The sequence below is a fragment of the Athene cunicularia genome (genome assembly GCF_003259725.1).
Source record: "Athene cunicularia isolate RWA chromosome 11 unlocalized genomic scaffold, athCun1 chr11_part1, whole genome shotgun sequence".
Classification (NCBI taxonomy): domain Eukaryota; kingdom Metazoa; phylum Chordata; class Aves; order Strigiformes; family Strigidae; genus Athene; species Athene cunicularia.
The window spans coordinates 19,075,373-19,098,397 of record NW_020799113.1 but is presented as its reverse complement, the minus strand read 5'-3'; the positions used below and the strand labels follow the sequence as shown (position 1 = coordinate 19,098,397).

General features: G+C 50.3%; 1 protein-coding gene across 6 annotated transcripts in view; it reads right to left on the bottom strand.

Moving 5' to 3' along the window:
- The window catches only part of PLEKHG4 (pleckstrin homology and RhoGEF domain containing G4), a 92,044-nt gene that overhangs the window by 4,411 nt on the left and 64,608 nt on the right, over nt 1-23,025 (bottom strand). For all 6 annotated transcript variants that reach the window (XR_003399206.1, XM_026856675.1, XM_026856677.1 and 3 more), the window contains exons 12-18: nt 22,422-22,544; nt 21,701-21,892; nt 4,239-5,188; nt 2,343-2,592; nt 1,609-1,698; nt 1,068-1,292; nt 27-197 (exon numbers count right to left, since the gene is read on the bottom strand). Coding sequence is in view for 5 of the 6 variants with exons in the window: in XM_026856675.1 (XP_026712476.1) it covers nt 27-197; nt 1,068-1,292; nt 1,609-1,698; nt 2,343-2,592; nt 4,239-5,188; nt 21,701-21,892; nt 22,422-22,544 (2,001 nt within the window). In the remaining variant the exon portion in view is untranslated. The remainder of the gene's footprint in view (nt 1-26; nt 198-1,067; nt 1,293-1,608; nt 1,699-2,342; nt 2,593-4,238; nt 5,189-21,700; nt 21,893-22,421; nt 22,545-23,025) is intronic.

Below are 23,025 nucleotides of genomic sequence, written 5' to 3'. Positions count from 1 at the left end.
ACTCCCCATTTCAGAGCTGCCCTTACCTTGAAGGAACGCTTGTAGATATACACATCAAAGCCACCCTCGATCCTCTTGGGCTTGCTGAAAAGGATCAGGTCCTCAAAGAGGAAAACGTGCCGCTGGCACTTCCTACGACCCAGCCAGATGGTGAACTCGTCCTGTCGCACCAGTTGCCCCTGCTCCTTCAGGTTCACCTGGACAAAGGGAACATCCTGTTAAGACCCCAGCAGGATCAGGTCCAGGCAGCCTCAGTCCCATATGGCTGTGGCCCACGTGGTGAAGGAGTGGCAGCCACCCGTCATCTTCAGAGGGCTCTTGAAGAGTTGCTGTGTGGCACTGCCAGGGGCCGCATGAGGCTGAAACAACTGGCCCAAAGCTCGGGGGAGAGCTGCACCTCTCTCCTAGGCATAGCCCACAGATGTGTCTGCTGTCACCCTGTGCAGATCTGTGACAAACCTCTGGGCTGGCAACTGGAAGCAGCAGCAAGAGCATTATCTTAGGGGGAAGAGGAGAGCTGAAGAGGAAAGGAGCCCCATCAAACTGCCAGAAGCACATCTGGGTCAGAAGGTCAATCCCTCAGTTCTTCCTGCCCCAAATCCATCTTCCTCCCCCCTGAGCCCTGTGGTTTCTCCTCCCCCAGCACTGCACTTCACATGCCTCTCCTTCAAATCCTACCTAGATGATTTTGGCCTACCCCTGGCATCAGCATCAGTTTGAATTCCTCTTGCAAACTCTGCCTGATCCTCTTCTCACCAGCTCAAAAGAGATGGAAGGGCTGAAGGAAGCCTGCACGACACCATCTGCAAGGACTCTCAGGCTGTCTCACATCACCAGTAAGCACCTGGGAGTGTGTTTATGACAAGCAGCTGGCCCAGCACGAGTAACAGCATCTAGACTGTCTGTCCTAGAGGATCAAGAGACCCTGCTCTGTGCTGGCAGATGGCACCCTGATCACTGTGGGAATTTGTGGGGAGGTTCACCATACAATCCAAAGACCCCAAGTTTAGAGAAGGGGAAGAAGTGTGGCTCTGCTCCCCCAGACAGGGGAGGACACCAGAACATACGTCACAGTCACGGATGGCATCCATGGCCAGCAGGTCATTTCCATGGCGGAGCTGAAACTTCACCATCTCCTCAGCCGCACGGAGGTAGCCCAGCTCCTGCTCTTGTGCCTCGCTGCACTCCTTTATCAGGTCCTTCAGAAGCAAGGCATATTTGCTCATTCGCTGGATGGGTTTCAGCAGGTAGGAGGCCAGGTCCATCTTGTCCCCAAGCTGCACCTGCTTGAACTGAGAAACACAGCATAGAGTGAGGGCAGTAGCTTCCCGTGGAGTGCCCTGTGCCCCCAAGTAGGCACTGACACCCACAGCTTTCCTGACTGGGCACTCTGCTCTGCAAGGAAATTCAAGGCCATAGGACCAATGCTGCTGCATGCTAGGCTCCTTCCCAAAGCACTCACTCTGCCCCACACACACTTGTGCAGCACGCCATGTCAGGAAAGCAGAGGTAGTGCTGAGTGTGCCTTAATCAGAAAAGCTGGTCTTGTTTAAACAGAGCAGTGACCCAAACACCAACAGTAATCATGATGCAAGTAGTGGGATTTACCTTGAAGAAGGTATTCCCATGGCTGGCCAGCAGCGAGTCTGACTTCGGCTTGTTCTTGCTGTACAACGCGTACATCCCAAACTGGTCTTTCTGCAAAAGAGCCCCCATGTGAGACCAACACACACCCAGGATGCACCAGAGCCTCCTACCATATCAGGAATGACTCTGCTTCAAGTTCACTAAGACCCAGAGAATGTTCTTGTCTTTTCTACTCCCAAAGTAGCTATGATTTTTTAAACCATTGTCCTGTTGCCCCTAACATACCCCAGCAGATACCAGTCACCCAGTAGCAGCAAACATGCATGGGGCAGCTGAGCTTAAGACCAGTGTGCCTCCTGCTTCTCCCTAGCAGCCCTTTCCAACAAGAGCAGCAGGTCTGTACCTTCCAGCTCACTGAATTCATTCCACACTGACACCAGGTGGGAGACAGGGTAAGAGATGCTCCTGCGAAAGCAGGTGGGTTTTAAGCAGATATTTTGCTTCCCCAGCAGTGTCTTTTGGTAGCAAAGAGCTACAGGAAAGGCAAAGAGCATCCACTCCTGTTTGGGCTCAGCCTTGCAGAGCCATCCCAGTCCAACCTAGCATCTGAGCTGGCAGGGGACAAGCCAACTCAGCACAGGGCAGTCCTCCCACTCCCAAAGAGCCACATGGGAGCGTAGCCAAACATAAAGGCACAAGAGCCAAGCACACGTCCAGAGGAGCCTGGCCCCAGAGGGAAGGTGTTGATGCCTTACGTGTCGGAGGAAGCAGTGGCTGACCCGCAGCGGGTGGTTGCAGCAGCTCTCGAGCTCTCGCAGGAAGTACTGGCTGTGGAAGTCGTAGAGTTTTTCCAGGTTCCCAAAAATGACGCTGCGCTTCCCACGCAGGTCCTGGGGAAGGTCAAGGCGCTCCATCTCAGGGAAGTAGCTATCGATGATGTAGCAAAGCGACCTCACGTATTCCCGCTCTGTAGTTACCATCTCATCAATGATGTGCCGCAGCTTGCTGCAATAGGAAACACTCAGCCTTGAAGGGACCCAGACTGCAGCAGGGTGCAGCAGGCAGAGTGCCTGCAAAGCCCAGCCCTACCCCTAGGTAAGCTCTCCCTGAGACCCAGCACAGATGTGATGATCCCTTAGCACCATCCAAACTCAGATTCACAACTGTTCATGACAGCTCTGAGCGTGAGCACTAACAAAGCTCATGCCTGATCCAAGGAACTCTCAGCTTTTCTGTTCAGGAAGGATGAGCTCCAAGATGACTGTGGTCCTGACCCAACCTCAGCAGGACTTATGCCCCTGGGCCCACTCAGCCTCTGCTCTGGACTCAACAGGCTGCTCTGCAAATGGTTGCACTCCTGAAACAACAGGGATGGCAAGAAGTCACGATAACTTCTGTGAGGAGGAGTCAGCCTGATGCCTGGATGCTGTAGGAGGCATTGTTAATCCTTGGAGAACACAAGCTCTGGGCCCAGCAGAAATGAGATGGGGAACAAACCTTGTATCACTTCATCAGCAAAAGGCAGTTCCTAGCATGGGTTGCTCCGATCTGAAAGAATCGCTCTTAGGTACTCGAGGTTTCCACTGCGAGGCAGTGCAGCACCAAACATTAACTACTCTGACCGTGTCTCTGCATTCCCTGCCTCTCAGCTTACCCCCAGGCCAACTCCTGGCTGTTCAGAGGACTGAACATCAGGACCGGCTCAGCGTGCATGGACAGGAGCGCTGCTGCATTGCTCCCCTGAGAAGCAAAGCAATTCACTTCCTATCTGCTGGTGTTCATCCCCTGCCATGAGCCTTCCTCAAACAAGGTAGGATACCAGAGGCCTTTTCCAGAAGATTTCACGGTCCCCAGTCATCCCATCCAGAGCAGAAGCAGTGGAAGAGCTCTGTGGTCCCTCTGCATCCAGCACTCCTTTCTCATCTCTACCACCAACCTTTTTTTTTAAAAATCTTTTCCAGTGAGAGCAGCAGAAAGACCTGCCTGGTGAGTCCCTTTCAAGAACAGCTCCCACCCCTGGGGTTTCCATAGCCTAGGCATGTTGCAGTATGACAACAAAGTTAAGTTGAGATCATCAAGAACAGAGGAGGGAAAGAAGAGAACAAAAGCCAACTGTTGGTACGCAGAGATCTCAGCCCCAAAGGGCAAATACAAACACCTTCTTACAAAATTTACAAAAAAACCTTCTGTGAGGCTGCTGTCACAGAGTACTGGAAGCGCCTCCCCACCAGCCTGGGTACAGCACCCCCCAGAAGCATGCAGGATGGTGCACTATGCTTCTGCTCTCCCACTGCACCTGTACCACTGGTTTGCTAGGTCCCCAAATACTGTGTTTCTGCAAACTCTTGTCCTCCAATGCCAGCAATGTTCAGAGATTCCATCTCCTGCCCTTCCCCTCTTACAGGGGCATCATATTGTGGAAGAAGGGCAACAGATCCCCTTTCCTGCCTCCCCCAGAGACAGGTGCCAGTCTGTGTGGGGACATCCCTGTGGGCCCACACACGGGTGTGTAGGGAAGCCGGAGCTCCATCTCCATCTATCTGCCCTGTACCTATTGCCAAAGTAACTGTCACTGCAGAGCTCTTCACACCTTTTCTGGCTGCCTTTTCACAACCCTGAGGACTGGAGCATTGAGTATCACAGCCACTTACCTGCCCCAGCTCTTGGCTTCCGAGGCAGAGAGGCAGCCCCTCTGTCCCTCCAGCAGGCAGTCCGCAGCCCAACTGTGAGCTGCTTGCTGCCGCAGGGCGAAAGTCCTGTCCACCAGCTCAGTGCTGCTCACCTCCAGTCCCTTAATAAAGACGCCGGTGTTGCCGTATCTGGCCGGCTCGCTCAGTGTCCTCTGGCAGCCTGACCACAGGCTCTCGCCACACGGGAGGTCAAAGCTCTGGGCTTTCCGGAGCATCCTCCTGGGAGGCAGCTTCCCAGAGGCTGAAGTGGACGTGCACGATGGCTTCACCTCCAAGGTTTCTAATATGCTCTCCAGGTTTGGCTTTTCTTCAGGCAGTTTAGGAGACTTGGAGGCACCGCTGGCAAAAGAAACTCTGCCTGAGTGAGGACCAGGGCTCAGAGCAGCTTGGCAGGCAAATTCTTCCCCAGCACTGACATCGCCAGGGCAGCTCAGGGAGGGCGAGGGAGCTTTCTCCTTAGTCCACCCCGGAGAGCAGTTGGGCCTGTTGTAGCCATGGGATGTGCTGTAAGTCCTGTCCCAGTGGGACCCGGAGGTGGCCCCCTCGGAGTGCCTCCGGTGGGACAGACTGCCAGCCTCACTGACGGCCCGGGGCTGCTCCCCGGCAGCTGCTTTGTGGTCCGACAGCAGAGACCTCCTTGTTCTCAAAGCTGCTTCGAGTTTCTTTTCAAAAACCAGCTTGGTCTCCTGGCATTTGGACCATGCGAATTTCCACTGCTTGAGCCCCTTGTCGCTCTTCAGCTCACAGGCCAAATCCTTCATCTCCTGGAACCGGGCATCGCTGATGTCGGGGTGCTGCCCCTTGTAACTCTCCAGGCACTTGATCACACCTGCACAGTGTTCAGCAGAGCTGCAGTCCTCCATGCTGATGCAGGCAAGGTGTCGCATCCCTTCCAAGGCCCACTCGTACACCTGCAGAGCATGAGAACAAAAGGCAACAGCCAGTCAAAGGGATTCAGGGAAGAATAACCCTAATTTGGTGCCTGAAGACAAGAGAAAGGATCAGTGTGTGGCCACCACAGTCCCTCAAGGGAGAGAGGAGAGGGGGGGCTGCTATTTGTCAATGGGACTTAACAATTCAGCAAAACAAACAGCTCCTTATGCACAGGGCTTCAGCTGTGCTGGCCGCTCTGCCACAGCTCCACCTCCCCGCCAGGTCCCTGCCACACTGGGCACATTTGTCCTCTCTGGGCAGGGGGGCCCAGGGGAAGCTGCTGCCAAACCTGCAGGAATTCACACCTCAGCATGACCCTGCTCTATATGTAGCCTGGAACTCGCCCTCCTCCTTTTCTCAACCATTCTCACCACTACCATGCAGGATGAGGTCAAGGAGGCATCACCAAGCTGCAGGGAATGGGACTGCTGCTCCCCATGCCATTTCCCCAGAGATGACAGCACAAAGTGGCCTGGAGCTCAATCGGAGCTGGGCTCTGTGATCACCCCCAAGTGCTCTGACATATCCTTGCAGCAAGTAGGAATCTGAGCCCATGCAAGTCCAGCTACAGCTTGTGCATCTTCCGTGACCGCTGGCACCTGCGCAGTGTGCTGTGCACTGCCTGGCCCTACTTGCTAGGGCACTACATGCTTGTGCTGGTTAGTAGAATACTGAGCTCAGCAGTTTATTTCTAATACTCCAGGAATGCTGGAAGCAGTTTCATGGGGCTTAACTCTAGCAGTGGTGCATACGCTGGCCTTGCTAAAACAGCTCTGGCGTATCAGTCAAGAAGAGGAGTGGGACAAAATATGGTCCAGTGTGACGGATGCAAGGTAAGAGTGCCTTACCACCAGGGCAGGAAAGGGGCTAATGAAGCACTGTGCACTAAGACCTGCCATTGATAAGAATGAGAGGAAAGGCAAACACCTGAATTACTCAGGCTCATAAGCCACTACTTTCTCTATAAAGCAGGAAGATGTGACCAGCTGCTATAGGCCTGGCCAGGGAACATTACTGCTCATCAGTGAAAATAGACTTATTTGTTAAAATCAGATGCACAAAGCAGGGAAAACATCCAGGACAGGCCTGCCTGGCACCTTCTACCAACTGCCCAAGACCCATGGATGTGTGGAAACATCACAAGCTGCCCTTGAAGTGAGCCAGACCATCTCTAACACTTGATCTGTCAGGCTCTGCGTACCTGCTGTGTTTCTGCAGAGATGCAACACACATGCTTAGTGTCAGAGACAAAGTGACGAGCCTTAGATCATTTCCCACCTGCTGAACAGCCTTTACTTCAACAGACTTCACTCAGAGAGCTTAAAGTACTTATTTTTATGCAGAATAGAGCCTTAAGACACCAAGAAAATCCCCCCAACCTTTATGCAGACATGGAGCAGACACTGCATCCCCATGAGAGACGTGGTGGTCAAACAAATCAGGTGCCAGCTCACTCTGCTGGTGACAAAGGTTGGCCAGGGCAGGAGGGGCTTTGCTGCCATGCTGCCCAGCTCCTGGATGGGGACAGCTCCGACAGCCAAGTGCTGCTGTTTGTACAAAGAGCCGAATGCCAGCACACGAGTGATAGCCTGCAGACTGAGCAGTCTCTCCAGGGACAGATTCCACAGGAGCTCCCACAGCCATCCACATTGCTGTTTTGAGCTGCAGCTGCATGGCATGCGTGCAGCCAGTGCCATCACTCATGCAGAGCAAGGAGGCACTTCAGAATACCAGCAGCTGCCCGGGGAAAAGGGTTCTCAAACAGCCCCATGCAACCACAGCAAAGGACAATCGCAAGAGCAGCAGTCCCCTCTCCTCCCATCACCCTGCCTAGCACAGCAACAGGCCCCTGACCTGCCTCTCTCTTGATCCAGACTTTATGCTCTAGACTTGCCCACTGCTGGGGGCCAGGAGGGGCATGCAGAGGCAGAGGACATGCCAGACACTGGTGAGAATCTGCATTTATCAGTGATGTGGATGGTCTTTTATTCCCTGGAGGCAGAAGCACATCAAGGCGAGGTGGAACGCTGAGTGCAGTGGAGCCCAGCAGATCCACACGGCAGTGACAGATGGCCTATTTTACTGTGTTTTTTTGAGCTGCTCCCTCCAGCTGTACGCAAACCAACACCAGCCCCTTCCAGCTCTGCCCTGAGCAAGGGCTGGTTGTCAGCGTGGGTGAAGGGCATGTCTCACCTCTCTTGTTGCAAAGGTCAATGGGGGATCCTGACCGAAGGCTGCATGCTCGCTCCCTTTCCATTAACTGCTAGGAAAAACTGAGCTCTGAAAGAGGGTTCTGAGAGCAATGAGGAGGAGAGGCACAGCCAGCAGGCCACTCTGGCCTTTACAGCAGCCAGGCGAGAAGGCGGCCACCCTGTGAAGGTCTTCTCTGAGGCTGGGGACCTCACTTCCTTGTACAGATGGGAGATAGAGAGAAAAGAGGCTTCTTTTATTTCTAGGAAACACTGCGGATCTGCATGAAGCCGCAGCAAGGAGGAATCAGTGCTGTAAACCACACAGGGAGGCAGCCCGCCACCTCTCATCTTCATATGGTATCTGTCTCTGTTCTTGGTGAGGGCTGTGCAGAAATTACTCTAAATCTCAATGGCATCTCTTCCATCCCCAGTGCCTGTCGCAGGCCAGTGAATAGCTTAGCTTTGTTCCCTACACAATGGGAGCAGCCCTCCACACCCTGCAGCTTGCTTGGTAACAAGCTAAGTGGCCACCAAGGCTTTCTCCAGTCACATCATCCGCTTCAACTGCCCCTTTTAGCACATGAAATGGCAGCCCTCTGCAGGGACCAAGTGTGCCCTGGCACCCAGGAGGGAACACCCTCATGCAGGCAGGGATAATGTCATCATCTGCATCCTGGTAAGGTTACAAACCACACTCAGCCAAGCCAGGATACTGCTCTCCAGCTGTGGGTCTTTTGGGGAGCCTTAAAGCTTCTCAGCAAAGCTGCAAGAGTTGCTCATATATAAGAGGTGGCACCTGTGCACAGGGAAGCTGAATCTTCCCAACCACGTCTGCAACCAGGCAGGAAGGAGCCTGTACCTGAGCTTTTGATCTTTACAGTCAAGTCGTTACTGAAACTCAATTACAGGATTAAAGATGTATGCTTCCTGCACACACAGGGCTGACCTATCCAGCAGCTCCACAAGGAGTCAGCAACAGGTTGGTCCTGCCAGCCTGCCCAGGGGGCTCTTGGGGACCTGCTGTGCCCTAAGGAAGAGCTAGGGACTTCACTAGAGCACGGCGCAACCCTCAAGCCTGTGTTGGTCCCTGCTCATTTCATCATGGGCAAGGCTTGCAGTTCATCGAGGACAGAAGCTCCTGGAGTATCTTGGTTTTGGCACCACTGAAGTGCCATCTGCAAATACAGGCCAAGAGAAACTTCTTGGCCCTGGCTCAGGGCACATTGCCAGCACTGCACAGAAAACTTTCCAGTCGTCCCCAATTCTCACCTGAGCCACCACTCAGATACTACACCTCCACAGCCCAAACCTATCACAAACCCACCAGATTCCTCTCACACTCAAGGTCCAGTGATCTTTAAGACACTTTCTGGGTAGGCAAGACAGGAGACAGACACTGTTCATCTGCAGACATATGACAAGAAGGGCAATTTCAAGGGGGCCTGGCTTTGTCCAAACATTCTCTTTTGTCTCTTCTTGCAGGGAGATGATGAATATAACTGCATTTTTCTTGTCACAGGGAACTGGGTGTCTGAATAGGCAGAGGCAGGTGGAGTAGGCAGATTACAAACCCTCCAACTTTCTGCAGAAGAAAAATGCACCTAGGTGGGTGACTAACTCTGCTGTGAAGTTTCCTTCTGAACTCAAAGTGCCTGAGCAGGGGAGCTGAGTTGGGGGTGATGAAAAGCCAAGACTGATGCTAGTGGGAGCAACAATACAGGCAGGGATGCAGTACAGCTGTGGGTATGATGACTGAAGCAGGACAACAAGATAGATCAAGTCCCCCATCCTTATGTGGAGATGTCCCAGGATTGCAAGTACCTCACTCTCTTGTTTTCTACAGCAGAGAGGAATAAGCACACAACAGCTGGGAACATTGCCAACGAAAAAGAAACTGACATAATCCAACAAGCCCTGATTGAGCTTTTGTGCTGCTCCTGTATGCAAGCTGTGCTCTGCTGTTTGTTAATGAGACACAACTAACTGCAGGTCTTTTGTGGCAAGAAACAACTGCACAAATTCCCCACTTAACAAGACCTCCTCTCCTCACTGTGTTCGCTCTAAGTGCCCTTAACTTCAGCCATGAGTTTGGAGAGAAAGATAAGGTTGGCTTGCAGCAAAGCAGACAGAACTGATACAGCCAGAAAAGGACAAAGCATCACAGGTATCACTGAATTGAGCCAAGCATTTCCCAACAGCTGTAAATGGTGACACGTAGGCACTGACTCCTGCAGCTGCCCTGCTCTGCCAGCAGCCCAAGGTCTTTGCACTGAACCCTGCAGAGTTGAGACACCAGTCACAGCACAAGAGTTAAGAGTGACAGTGCAGTTAACACAAGTCCAAAGTAAATGCTGCTTTCCTGTATGAAAGTGCCTGCTCCGAGGTGTTCTCCTCATTACAGATGCTCATTTGGGCTTATTCCCTTTGAAGTCCAACATGGCTTTAGGCCGCTTTGAGAACTGACTCCTGCGCACAGCACTGATGTGTCCCTTGTCACAGGCTGCTGCACACACAGCATTAGCAGGCCAGGGACTGCCTTGTATGCTGACAGTTCAGAAAGACCACAGTTAAAAAGTCATTTTACATCAAAATTTCATTGAAAGCAAAATTATACAGGCTAAAACCTTACTGTCATACAAGAGCTGTCAGCTGGCAAACTACGACAAGCCTGTTTCTCTGCTTACTCAGAGGCCAAGTAGCAGAAAGTGCTCACCTATAGCAGAAAGCTCACCACTCGCTTGGATCCGTTTTGTGCTTTCCTCAGACTCCCACCCACCAATACTAATAGCACCCATGAAGTCTCGAAACAGGGAAGGAGCAAGACTTCATGACCTTGACAAGTTGATTAACCAGATAAAAACAGACCTCATCCTACCTTCCCATCTGTACAGAGGGGGTCCATATCCCGGCTGCGCCCAGCTCAGTGCTGTACGTCACCATCCCCTATGGCTGGACTGAGGCAGGGCCACTGCTTCAGTGCATCATCTCAGCCCTGGCTATTCACAAGTAAACGCTGCTAGCCTAAATACCAGATTGAGGAGCCCTGGTAACCAGAGACAAGGCGGAGGGGGAAGGGGCCACGCTTCACACGAGAACTACTGAAGTGTGCGGAGAATATGTCGACTGGGCACAAGCCAGATCCTCTTTCTTTCACAGTGCAAAAAACAGGGAGAGAAAAGATCCCAAGCAACCCCAGGTTCAAGCAAAATTTAAAGCCAGCCATCACCCAACAAGAGCTTTGTAGAAACAAGTGATCCCTCATAGACACTGCAATGTTTTTTTCACATCTCTGAAAGCCGAAGCCCCTTGCTCACTTCTAGCAAGATTTGTGGCTCTGTAAGCAGGCAGCTACACTTGGAAGTACAAGAAACCATGTAATTTCAGAGCACAAGCATTTCAGCAAAGCTAACACGTAGAAGTAATCTCCTCTATATGCAGAGGATCGCTGTAACCTCTCTTCCCATAGTATTTGACTTTTCCAAACTGCATTTGAAGCTCTGCCTGGGATTCATTAGCAACAAAAAACAAACTAATCAAAACTGTGTCCTACATGGGATGTAGCTGGTAAAAGCTCAGCTTTAAACACCGAGAAAAGGACTCACCCTCTTGAAATAAAAAGCTAAACCATTTCTGAGTTGCTGTGTAGCTCACAGTGCCTCCCCTCCTCTCTCCAAGGGAGGCGAGACCACTAAAATCACCAGCTCGCCTAAAACTAGCTGCTAAGGAAAACAAACTTTAAATCCTGTATTTGCGTTTCCGCCTGTTACAAGTGCCAGATGCTGCACAAACACTGTGAGAGAGCAAAGGATGAGAGACAAGCACAGACTACAAACTCCTTGGATTTAAGCATACAAAAGGAGAACAAATAGATGCCCACAGCTGGGCTGGAAAACAGAACAAGGGGTCAGGGAAACAACACTGGTCAAGGTTGGTTTCGGCACACCACAGCCCAAGCACCATCAAAGGGTGCTCGTTAGACCAACATGCTTGGAAATCCTTTCGCAGCAGCACTCTGGGTAAACACGAAGAGAGCTCAAAACTCCCTGCGTTTCCCCTCTAGGCAGCCAGGCTTGACAAGTCCAGGAGAGTCTAATTACAGGAGAATATAACTAGATAAAATAGGATTGCACATGATTTCTGCTCTCTTGACGACAGCACGAGGACCCAAAGGGCAAATGTGGCTTGTTGTGCTGGAGCTGGCGTGCAGGACGCGTGCTTGCCCTTCTTTTCCCTAACTGCTGCAACTGCCAGGCAACACCTAGGGTAGCTCCATTAGGGACAGGCTGACTCAACTAATGAATCACAACATGCTACAATAACCCCTGCTTCAGTACAATTCAGAACTTCCGTGGAGCAGCCTGTGCCAGTTTCACTAAATATCTATATACAGACACACACGTATGCATATATATTTATATGTGTATGCACGTATAAAGTGACTCCCTAGGAAGCTGGGCAGCAAGTGTCAGAGATTTGCACTTCCCACAGCTTCCACTGCTCTGCAGGTGCAGAAAACCTCCCAACAGCTGACAATGTGCAGTTTTCCCTCAGTTTTTCCTTTCTGCTCCACAGTCCCTCATGACCTGGCACCCTTGGGTAGATTCTGCAGTGATTTTTCTCCCTATTTTTCTGTCTCACTAAGGGTATTTTCTCAACATTTAAAAGCTCCTGAGTCCAAAAGACTAGGGGCTGAGTCTGCTCCCAGTAAAAACAGAAATTTTAATGTTTGCCTTTGCTGCAAGCCACCCTCTTAATGTCTGAGGCGCTGCCCATTTTTTCAGCAGTTTTGTGCAACCACAGCAAAGCTTTTCTGTCAGTGAAATTCTGCTCGCAATCCCTTACCACCAGAAAAAGAACAGATGCTGTTTCACTGTCTTGGTGAGTGTTACCTGCTCTCCCTTCTGATGCTTCACTGGTTACAAATGCTAAAGTCTCCTTTGGCCACTGTCCTTCTCTCTGTCTGCCCCTAACACTGGAACCTGGTGGCTGGTCCTTCATTTGTCTACAGCCTACATCAGTCACCACAGAGTCATGAAACCATCTGAAGACTGACGTGAAATCAGTTACACACGTTGAATGTAACTCGCTGACGGTTGAGAAAGCAGAAGACATGAAGGAGTGAGCATGTATTTGTGGATGTACAACCACTGCCTAGAGGAGGAGGAAAAGGGCAGCACATTCTCAGGCTTCTTTCAGTTAAGGGGAGCACTCCTCCCTCTGCAGAGCACCAAGAGCCTCACGTTACCAGCCAGATTCAAGACCAAGCCACAGCAAGATGCGTGAGTCACCATAGCTGGCAACCTGCACAACAGCAACAAATCACTCTGTTCAGAGACTAATGTCACCTCCAGAGGTTTTTTTGCATGCTTTGCTTTTACATCTGTCCTGACAGCCACATGATTATGCTGTACAAATACCCTGCTGTAATAGTACACCACAGGCCAGTGAGGACAGAATGGACTGTGGTAGGTGTCTACTGTCTGCTCCAAGCTGGCTCCCTTCTAATGACGTCCTCCGTGCCCAGCTGATTGCAAAACCTCCAGTATGCCCTCGGGCCTGGATGGGGAAGCCTCGATGCTTTCTCTACAGTTTTCAATTCGCATCCTTTCACCTGTGACAAACTGAGCCAAACACCAATTAATTATTCAGTGATGTGCTGGGATCTCTCTGCACTGCAGGTGCTTGTGCCTTGGGAGATGTGGAACTGAAACCAAACCCAGACACCCAGCACATCTTTTGGGTCTCCCTTCTTCAGGGTAGCTGACAATGCTAGAAATAGCTCCCTGGTTTAAGAGCACGATAAGATGTACACAGAGGATGCAAGCTCCCGTGGAGCAGCTAAAGGAGCCTGATCAGAGGCAGCGGGTACTTGGGAGAACCCTGTCCATATGTCCAGGGCTTTGATATGCAGATGGGAGCCATTGTGAGCTTCAGCCCCATCTGTACACTGAGGGAAGCTTCATGTCCAGATTGCTTGAACAGATCTATTTAACTCCCGTGACTAAAGGGAATTCCAGCCTCCGAGGAGGATCCGAGCATCCAGATGGATGCCAGCACACAAACATCCAGAAAATCTGTCACCCTGTGCAGCTCCCGTCCCAAGATCAGGGTGACAAGAAGCACCCAAACTCATTTTGCACACATGAACAAGGCTGGGGTCAAGTGAGGAAAGATCTCTGCTAGTATCAAATCTTACGCCTCAAGTGTGGGGAACTGGCTGACAGGCTGCAACCAGAGCATGGTGGTAAATAACTCTATTTCAAACTGGCAACCTGTCACACGTGGGGTCCCTCAGAGATCGCTATTGGGCCCAACGCTGTTTAATATCTTCATAAGTGATCTGGATGATGGGATCAAGTGTACCCTGATGAAGTTTGCTGATGATACCAGAGTGAGGAAGTGGACACTTCAGAAGGGAGAGCCACCCTGCAGGCTAACAAGAACCTTATGAAGTTCAACAAGAAAAAAGTTCTTGCACCTGGGAAAACATAATCCAGGAGTGCAGCACAGGCTGGGACCTACCTGGCTGGCTCTGTGGAAAAGAACCTGGGGGTCCTGGTGGACATGAGTGAACAAGGTGCTGTAGCGGCAGAGAAAGGCAACAGGATGCTGGGCTGCATCAAAAGGGTATCAGCAGATGAGGTATCATGAGATGAGAAGTCATCATCACACTCTACTCAGTGCTTGTCAGGCCACACCTGGAATACTGTGTTCAGTTTTGGTCCCTGCTGTACAAAAAAGATGTGGAAGGCTAGAAAGGATCCAGAGGAGAGTCACAAAGGTGATCAAAGGACTGGGTAGCTGTATGAGGTAAGGCTGAGAGAGTTGGGTTTGGTCAGTCTTAAGAAGAAAAGGCTTAGGGCAGACCTTATCACCACGTTCTACTATTTAAAGTGTGGCTGTAAAGATGGAGACTCCCTATTTACAAGGAGTCACAGGATGATGTGGAATGGGCACAAGTTACTCTTTGGGAGTAACTGGGACACAAGAAGAAAATGTTTCACAATGAGAATAATCAGCCACTGGAATAATCTCCCCACGGAAGTGGTGGATTCCCCCAGCATTGGACACTTTTAAGATTCATCTGCACAGGGTGCTGGGCCATTTTGTCTAGACAATGGTCTTGCCAAGAAAGACAGATCCTTGAGGTCCCTTCCAACCTGGTGTTCTACAATTCTATGAAGTGTAATGTGCTCTCCTTGCAGCTCAGCTGCAACATGAGCTGGGAAAACCCTAAATCTGCTGGGAGGAAATGCTGCTTCCCTGCCATTACTAACTGGCTACTGGTGTCGTGATCCTGCAGATTTCATCCCATCTGACCTGGAGAAGGGGAGCCCCAGACTTTCAGGCAACCATCAGTTTGTGCTCACAGGCAGCCAAGGACACTGAGGAATATTTACACAGAGGTGCTCTGGTGATCAAGGATGAAGGCAGAAGGTGCTTTCAGCATGTCAAGCACTGACGCCCTACACAGACAGCACTGGCAGAACACATTGGCACTCCTGGGATCAGGGAAGGCAGTTGTGGGGTGAGTAGCCTTCCAAAAGATGCTACACACTGGCTGGCTCCCCCAGCCTCTTCTTCCTTTTGTGCCCTCCAGTGAAGGGGAGGATTCATCCAGCACAGCAGGAGGGGGGACCACCCCAGACAGATCAAGGCTTCTCCCCCCATTGCATATGCCATAGACACATCACACACCTCATACAGCACTACAGCAGAGCCTGAGGCGCTGGGACAGGTGCTCAAAAACATCTGAACCCAAGAACCCCTCACCACCAACTGTGAATTGTGCTTGGATTTAGCACATGAAAAAACCTAATTAATTCACTGCTTCCTGTAACAGAGGGACAGACTTATGCACACCAGTGTTGTGTAACCTGAAAGGAACACCCAGTGCTGGTGCTAACTAGCATTTAAGCAGCAGTTCATCTACTGCCACACAAGCTTGTGGGAGCTAGGGGTGCCGGCTGCGAAGCCAATTTAGCAATAAAGTAATTGATGAAACACAGGAGAAAATAGGCCGGGCACCAGTAGATCTAGCAGTGAATTACCAGAGAATCTGTAAGACTGAACAGTTTCCAAATCACTAATTTTGCAAGACGGAAAAATACAGGGGAGCTGTAGCAGATCAGATTTAATGTTCAGGACTTCTTGTTTGTGCAAAGTGGGCTATCTCAAACTCCAAGGCAAAGCAGAAACTTTCTGATACACAAATTTCTGATACACAAATACGCTTTGATGGGAAAGTAAACATTAGAGGCTTATTAACCTTGCAAGTCGGGAAGAAGGGTGAGATTTCATGCATTAACCTTGCATGAACTCTGCCAGAGGATCGATTTTCTAACCTCGAGGCTCATTCCCCCAACCACTTCAGGCTGCACATGAAAAGGGACACCCCTGAAACAGAAGAACAAATCAGACTAGATGTCTGTCTAGGGGCACGACTTTACAAGCATAACTGAGGAAGGAGAGAGAGAAAAGAGAAAGGGAGATGAGACAGCTGCTGCAAGAATGCTGCTACCAGACAACAGAGGCTTCCCCTAGAACAGCTTCACAGCATCAGGAAGGCACAGTAGATATTCCTCTGTTGTGCTACTTGGTTCTTCCTTCACCATTTTCAGTACCTGCGCCAGTAACCAGATGAAAGCTGTCATTTAGGAATTTCATGCAGCAAGTCCCCAGAAAAGTAAAGCCAATCTCTGCACAGAGGTAGAGAGAAGAGTGCACGTTAAGCCTCTCCCAGAAACTTCATTACAAACCATGGCACAAACCTCATTTGCTCAGAGGTGCTGGGGGCCAAAGTCACGTTGTGACCTGTGCAGGACTACTAGTAAGAGACAAGCATCGTGGCACAGCAACCTGCCGGTATGTCCATAACAACTATGCTACAGGAATGACACATCAAATGCCTCTTTTTCCACTTTGGTGCTAAATTGTGCTCCCCACTTCTCCTCCAAGCACACTCCCAGAGCAGGGAACTGTAACACCCTTTCAGTAAAATTAACTCTCAAACTGCGCCAAACAGCCTGCAATAGAAAAGTCACACTTTTAGGTCGCAGCCACCAGGATTCTTTCCAGCATCCCACAGACCAGCATTCACAAACCCATCCTTCCTCATCAAAGGCTAAGTAAAAAGAAACATCTATAATTTACTGTCTGAAGGGGACTCGATTATTTTTTTTCCCCCCTCAAAACCATCATCTGTGACATTTTATCTGGTACATCATCAGAAACCAAGCATGGCAGAAAACAAGATATCAGCAGATCACTGTTCTGAATCTTTTGGGGAAAAGTGAGAAGTAATAATGCCTTTGAAAGTCAGCTGATCTCTCATTCTCTGGATTTCTGATGTCACATCTGAGATCAGCTCTCTCTCTCTTGAAGCTAGGAACACGGCGCCAGCAGGTCTCAGTCGCTCACAGGACAGGAGCCCAGCAAACTTTGGAGCAGTCGAGGAGAGCAGCCCCCTCCCTCTTGCGCTGTCCCAACCTCTAACAGAAGTCCACGAAGATCGAAAGGTACCACCTGCCCCGTGTGTACATCCAGCTAGGCTGGAGGCATGTAATCCCAGCATGGGTTTCTTCTAGCTGCAGTTAAATTATGCCCACTGAAATGATCATGCAATAACCTCTAATAAAGAGAAAGATGGGCCAGGCACTGCTGTACTACAGACAGCACAACCCTGGCGTTCCATTCGGAGCGACCATGCAAAGATACACAGAGCCCACAGGGCTCTGTCCGAGCACACAAAAGACATACACAAAGCACTCTGATTCATGCTGGATGCATACAGACGCGCACATGCAACCGAGTGAAAAGCCTTCTCTACATTGTTTCCAAACAATCTCACTACAACTCACACGTCAGCCGGGGAGCCACACACTTGGTACTTACAAGAGTGTTTGCTGTGTTCGTCTGCTGCCGGAGTCAGGAGGGGGTGTAAGAGACTCGGAGGGAAGGTGCATGGAGATGTGCAGAGAGGTTCTGCCAGGGGGGCCTGGAGGGATGGGAAGAAGGGCCCCAGCCCCTCTTTGGGCCCCAGAGGCAGCAACACTTGTTCACACGATGGAGCGCAAAAAGGCTGGCATTCCTACAGCAGCAAGGACAATGGGAAGGGATGAGGAGGCGCTGCCATAATCAAATGCAGGCCAGCTGGCCCTCCCCCAGGAAGGGCAGGCACCTCCTTCACTTGCCAAAGGCTTTGTTTTCTAAGCCACAAAGAACAAAGTGGCTGAGGAGAAGAGCCAGAGGAGGAGGAGTGCAGAGGAGAACCCGCTGTGGGGGCAGATCCACACGTGAGCGCAGGTAACCCACACCACAAGAGATGTCAACACAGATGGAGAGGGGTTGGGCAGCGCTCTACCCACTCCAAACAGAGCTTGGAAGCAGCAGCAAATTGTATGCAGCAGAAAAACCAGGGACAGCTGGAGATCGCTACTGAGGGAAGGGATCCAAGGGTTGGCAGACAGCGAACACACCTGAAGAAACAGCTCATGGAGCCCCAAGAAATCCCAACGAGAAACACTACTATTTCTCAAGCGTCCTCACACCAATAACCCTGAGCACCAGGCCTCTAAATGACTTCTCTCAGAAAGGAAATGCAAGGCAAAGCCCCAAGCTGCACCAGGCTCCCAGGCCACAGCAGAGCAATGCCCATACTTTCCCTGAGCACCAACATCCCAACAAGTAGAAAAAAGCCCCTGGGGCTGCCTCAAGCCCTCCTGTAATGATAAAGGCAGTTCCACTGCCAGGCTCTGAGTGCCACATGCTGCAGGGTACGAAGGTGCTCAGTTGGTGTGAAGGGATTTTGCCCTTTCTGGTTGGGCCAGTGCTTTCCTCCAGAGTGACTTTTGCCAGCAAGTATCGTGTGCCTTTGCTACCGACCTTCTGCAGGACTGGTTATCGTCCCGGGGCTGGCAGAGACTTTGCTGTGTGCTTCAGTTCATTAGACATGCCACTGCAAGTTAGGTAGCTGCAGTGCTGGCAGAGCACACAGCTCCCACATGGGCCACTTCAAGCCCACGGTCCAGGCAGCTGGGCACTTTGCTTATGAGCCAAGAGCATGCAGAGACCTGAGATGTAAGAGTCACCTGGGAAATAATTTCACCCAAAGGAAGCCTGAGAAAGGGGAAAGTGTGTAGGCTAACACAGTAAGCAAGGAGAGGGAGACTTGCTCTAGATCTTCCTGCTAACGATGGTGTTACTGTAAAGCCAGGAGAGGCAGTTGGGAAGCAGGGTACTGGGGGCCGCCCTTGCAGGCAACCCAGAACAAAGCAGACATCAGTGATTTTGGTAGAACATACACACCCTTGCTTGCTCAGCTTCCCAGTTCTCCCCCTAAGAACTGTGTAGTGCCAGATCCCCACACAGTCATGGAATTGAGTAAACAAGGGACAGTGGCCAGACCAGGCTTGAAACCACAGAAAGATGGCAGGTCCTTGAGTATGCCCACACTGAGTCTGTGGTACTGAAAAACAATCCTTCGCCTGCAATCAGAGATGGGAAAGGCAGCTTCCTTCACCACTCCTCCTGCTCCAGCCCAGCCATCATCCAGCCCTTGTCAGGCACCAAGAGCTCCTGCCGCAAAGTAAGCAAGGACAAATGGAAACATCCAGCTTGGCACCAGTCATGGCTTTGGGGAGAGAACCCTGCCAGCCCATGTGCAAGCTCCATGTGGTCTGGCCCAGCTAAGCCTGCCTCATCCCAGGGAGCTCTGACAGGCCATCAGGAACTGCCAAGCAGTGAAAAACACAGTACAGCGCCTTGGCGGACCATACGGGGTTGTGCCGTTCTGTCCCATGGCCTGTCCAGCAGTCACAGGCAGCACCCTATTAAACACTTGCCCACCCCACGCAGAAGAATGGCTAGCAGAACTGAGCCTCCCACTCCTAGCAGGTGACGAGGTGCATGAGGGATGGGTACCATGATCCTCGTGGTGGGTGCTCCACTCCCTTGGCACATGCTGAGATGTCTGGAGAGATCTAAGCTTGCCAGCTCATTACCATAGGGTACATTGCTTACGCATCCTCAGGCTTTTTCCCCAAATCCTGGGGCCTGGCACACTGCAGGCTCTTTACAAGAAGGAAAAAAAATCAAGGACACTGTTTAGTGTAGACTCCTGCTGTTGATATCCTCTCAGTTATAAAGGAAGAGAGAAGGGGGTTAGGCAGGCACTGACAAGGTCACTGCAGGAAGGTCAAAGCAGCTCAGCATCAGAAGACAGTGAAATCAGTTTAGATAAAATCTTCGCTTTCCCACTCCACCTCTCAGATCACACCACTGACTTTGCTTTGGGAAGGCAGAAAGCATTCTGGAGATCAAGATCAACATAATAGGTACTGAAAGAACTTTCATGCTGTGCAGTGATTTCTGCACTCATCCTACAGCTACAGCATGTATGTCCCCTCCACACCCCTGGTTTCAGTTGGCCACCAGTTCACAATACACATGTTATATTTACAATACCAGCATTGTTTACAGTTCTACTGAAACCAGTAAGATCAAAACCCTCCTCCCTCACCAAGTGAGATACATCTCCACACCAAAGCAGTGTGCAAATACACTGTGCCACTATCACTCAGTTTTCACTGGGGTTGTGCAGCATGAAAGGCACCACCAAGAGGGATGATGCCACTGCTGCCAAGGACTGAATCCCCCAGTTTTCAGCCACCAAAAGAAGCTGTATGAGTGGTGCTACGATGCTCTAAGAAACTAAATGGGCCATCACTGGGGTCTGTGTAACATTTGTACCCCTACAAATGGCCCAGGCTTTGAAAGGCTTTGAAGCTGTGGTAGAACATCTGTTGCTGTTGAGTCATGTCTGACTACCCTGGCAGCTCAAGAGCTAATACTGCAATGTAGATTCCATGCCTTGAATGGAGCAGCCATCACATGCTATAGTCCTTGTCCGTGCTCCAGAGATCTCCAACTTTGGTCCTGTATGAACCCACCCAGCCAATGTCCAGCTTGGTCACAGAATTGACAATAAGCCGAGCAAGACACGGCACCTTTGTGTGCCTCAGTTTATCAGAAGAAAGAGAAAGCTATCCTCCCCAGATCCTTCCCAGGATCCCTCATGAAGGCAAGGGGTGTTCAGGGACCAGAGCAGCCCCTGAAAATCTGTGCTCAGTGGGTGAGCAGAGCATGGGTTCTTGCCATTCTCCTATGGCACAGGAGGCACTTGTCTAAAAAAAGGAAAGACACATTCCCACAGCAAACTGCATAGATGAGCTAGAGCAGACCTGCAGAGCATCAAACTCAAGCCTCACATGTCCTGACAACAAAGCTCTGGGCTGCTTTCCCCACTTTCCTCCCTCATACAGGATGCTTTTCAATGTTTTCATGTTTAGCTCAATTTCCTCCCCCCTCCTCTGAGCACTTCTAGCTGCCAAGGCAGCTTAGAGACAGAAACTAAGTGGCACCTACATCTGGTACAGCTTAACTTTTAGTGTCTATTCTTTCTGGAATTTGAGAACTTCAATACCCAATGTTTGTACAAGTGTGGAATAAATGGATCACAGGCTCCCTGGACTTCTGTGCTTGCCAAAGCCGTATTTTAAAATGCACTTAAAAAATCCTACTGTTTATTCATCTGCAACTTTAGAAATTAAAGTACACCAAATCCAACTGCAGGTTTGCTAAATGGGTGCATGTGCATTAAACCAGACAGGTGAGAAGGCCAGATGCTCAGCACAGTCACCCACACACATCCTCTTCTGCTTCCCAGACGCCTGGGCCAACACACTCCCTGTCTTCTCTCAGCCACACTTCCCAGCATCCCATTCTGGTGCTCTGTTCCCTCACACAGGCCTCCACAAGAAAGGAGCTGAGCTATATTTAGGGCTGAATAGCAGGGTGCTACTCCTGATGTGTCAAAAGGCAGAATTTACCAGCATGTAAGGATACAGCATGAACAAAATGCAGACAGCCCACCCTGGCATGGTGGTCAAGACTGGAACCAAGCATCCAATCTCCTGGCTCTTGTTGTTGGAGCCAGCACTACCATGATCCTTCTGCACACTGAGACCATGAGAGGGGCCTAAAAGCTACAGCTCAGACAGCAGAAGACTTCTGTTCTTAACAGATGTGGCCATTTTCTTGAACACACACTCACCTCTTCTTCCACGTACTGACTTGAAAAAATCACTGCAGACATGTGAGCAAGTGGGGGCTTTTGCAGATCATAGACCCTTTAGTGCACACACACAGTTTCACATCTTTCATAAACAACCAAGCTCCAAACTGAGTCCAAGTAGGTTTTTTTATGCTCTCCTCTGTGTAGCAGATGCCTTATCTTACCTTGTCAAAGAATTCATACAGCCTGACTGTCTCACAGATTCGGTGCCTGTTTTCATCCAGTTGAGTGCAGAACTCCTCCAGTTGATCTCTGTAGGTCTGCAGCTTTACCCTGTAAGAATGTACATCCACAGAGGAAAAGTCTTCCCATCGATCCATCTTCTTTAGTGCTTCCTGCCCCCTTCTGCAATATTCCTGCAAGCAAAATGGAATTGCGTATGAGGATAGAGACCTGACACGGATAGTAGATAGTCTTCAAGCTCATTAACAGCTAGGGCTAATTAGACTGGGTTTTAAGGTTCAAATCACATGAGTAGGGCTATACTTGTTTACAGTAGAATTCTAGAGCCCTAACCTCTTTTATGATTTATATTAACCACACAGCAGCTTGTAAATTCCTACACAGCAAGGCCATAGGTCAATTAGGATACAAAAAAAGGCAGTGTTACAAGCATATCAAGGGAGTAACAAAAAAAAAAAATAAATCCATCTTCCATCACTAGTTATTTTCCTTAGGACTGCAAATACCATTTACTAAGGTGCTGAGCTGGTGGCTTTGTCCAGAAGAGGAGAGCAGGGAAGCTAAGTAGTGTGAAGGAACAACACACACCTTGGTGATGAACCCTTTATCAATGCCACCTTAGCATCACAGTTTTCTTTGAACATGTACAAGGCACCAACTCAGACTCTGGAAAATATATTTTGCCCATTGGACAACACTTACACTGGCAACAAGATCAAACTCCCTGAACTGCTTTTGTGCTTGAAGCAGCATCTCCAAAGAATCATCCAAGTTGATTGTTTCCTTTAGCCGTTTTCTGCCAACATTCTCAATCCAACTGCTGACCTAGGAGAAAAGGGAAAAGCGTCATTATTAGTCACCCTGTGCTACTCACCAAGGTAGGCCTTTATGTGGAAAGAGCAAGGAACTGCTCTCATAACACTGGTCATTTCATTACTGGAAAGAATGTGCGTGTACACTTCTCCCCCCATCCTAGCATTTCAATCTGAGCCTCTTGCTAGGAGTTTTTCCACTTCAGGTTACCAAGTAATTGCAAAGCTCTGCTATTGCTCACTAGCCTTAGGCATAAACAGGGCAAGTAGCTGCTTGGGCTCTGTTTCAGGTGAGCCATGGTCTAATGACATCTCTGCAACCTGCAGGCTGGCCTGATTTTCTTATTATTGTTACCCCCAAGTGGGGTAAGATCTCACTGCTGCCAGATTTCCTATGTAACTTCCCTTTTCTGACTGGCAGGACATGAACTACGTCAGTGTGAATGCACTGACGGATTCCCCCCCCCCCCCCCCGATACCAGGCATAACAGTGG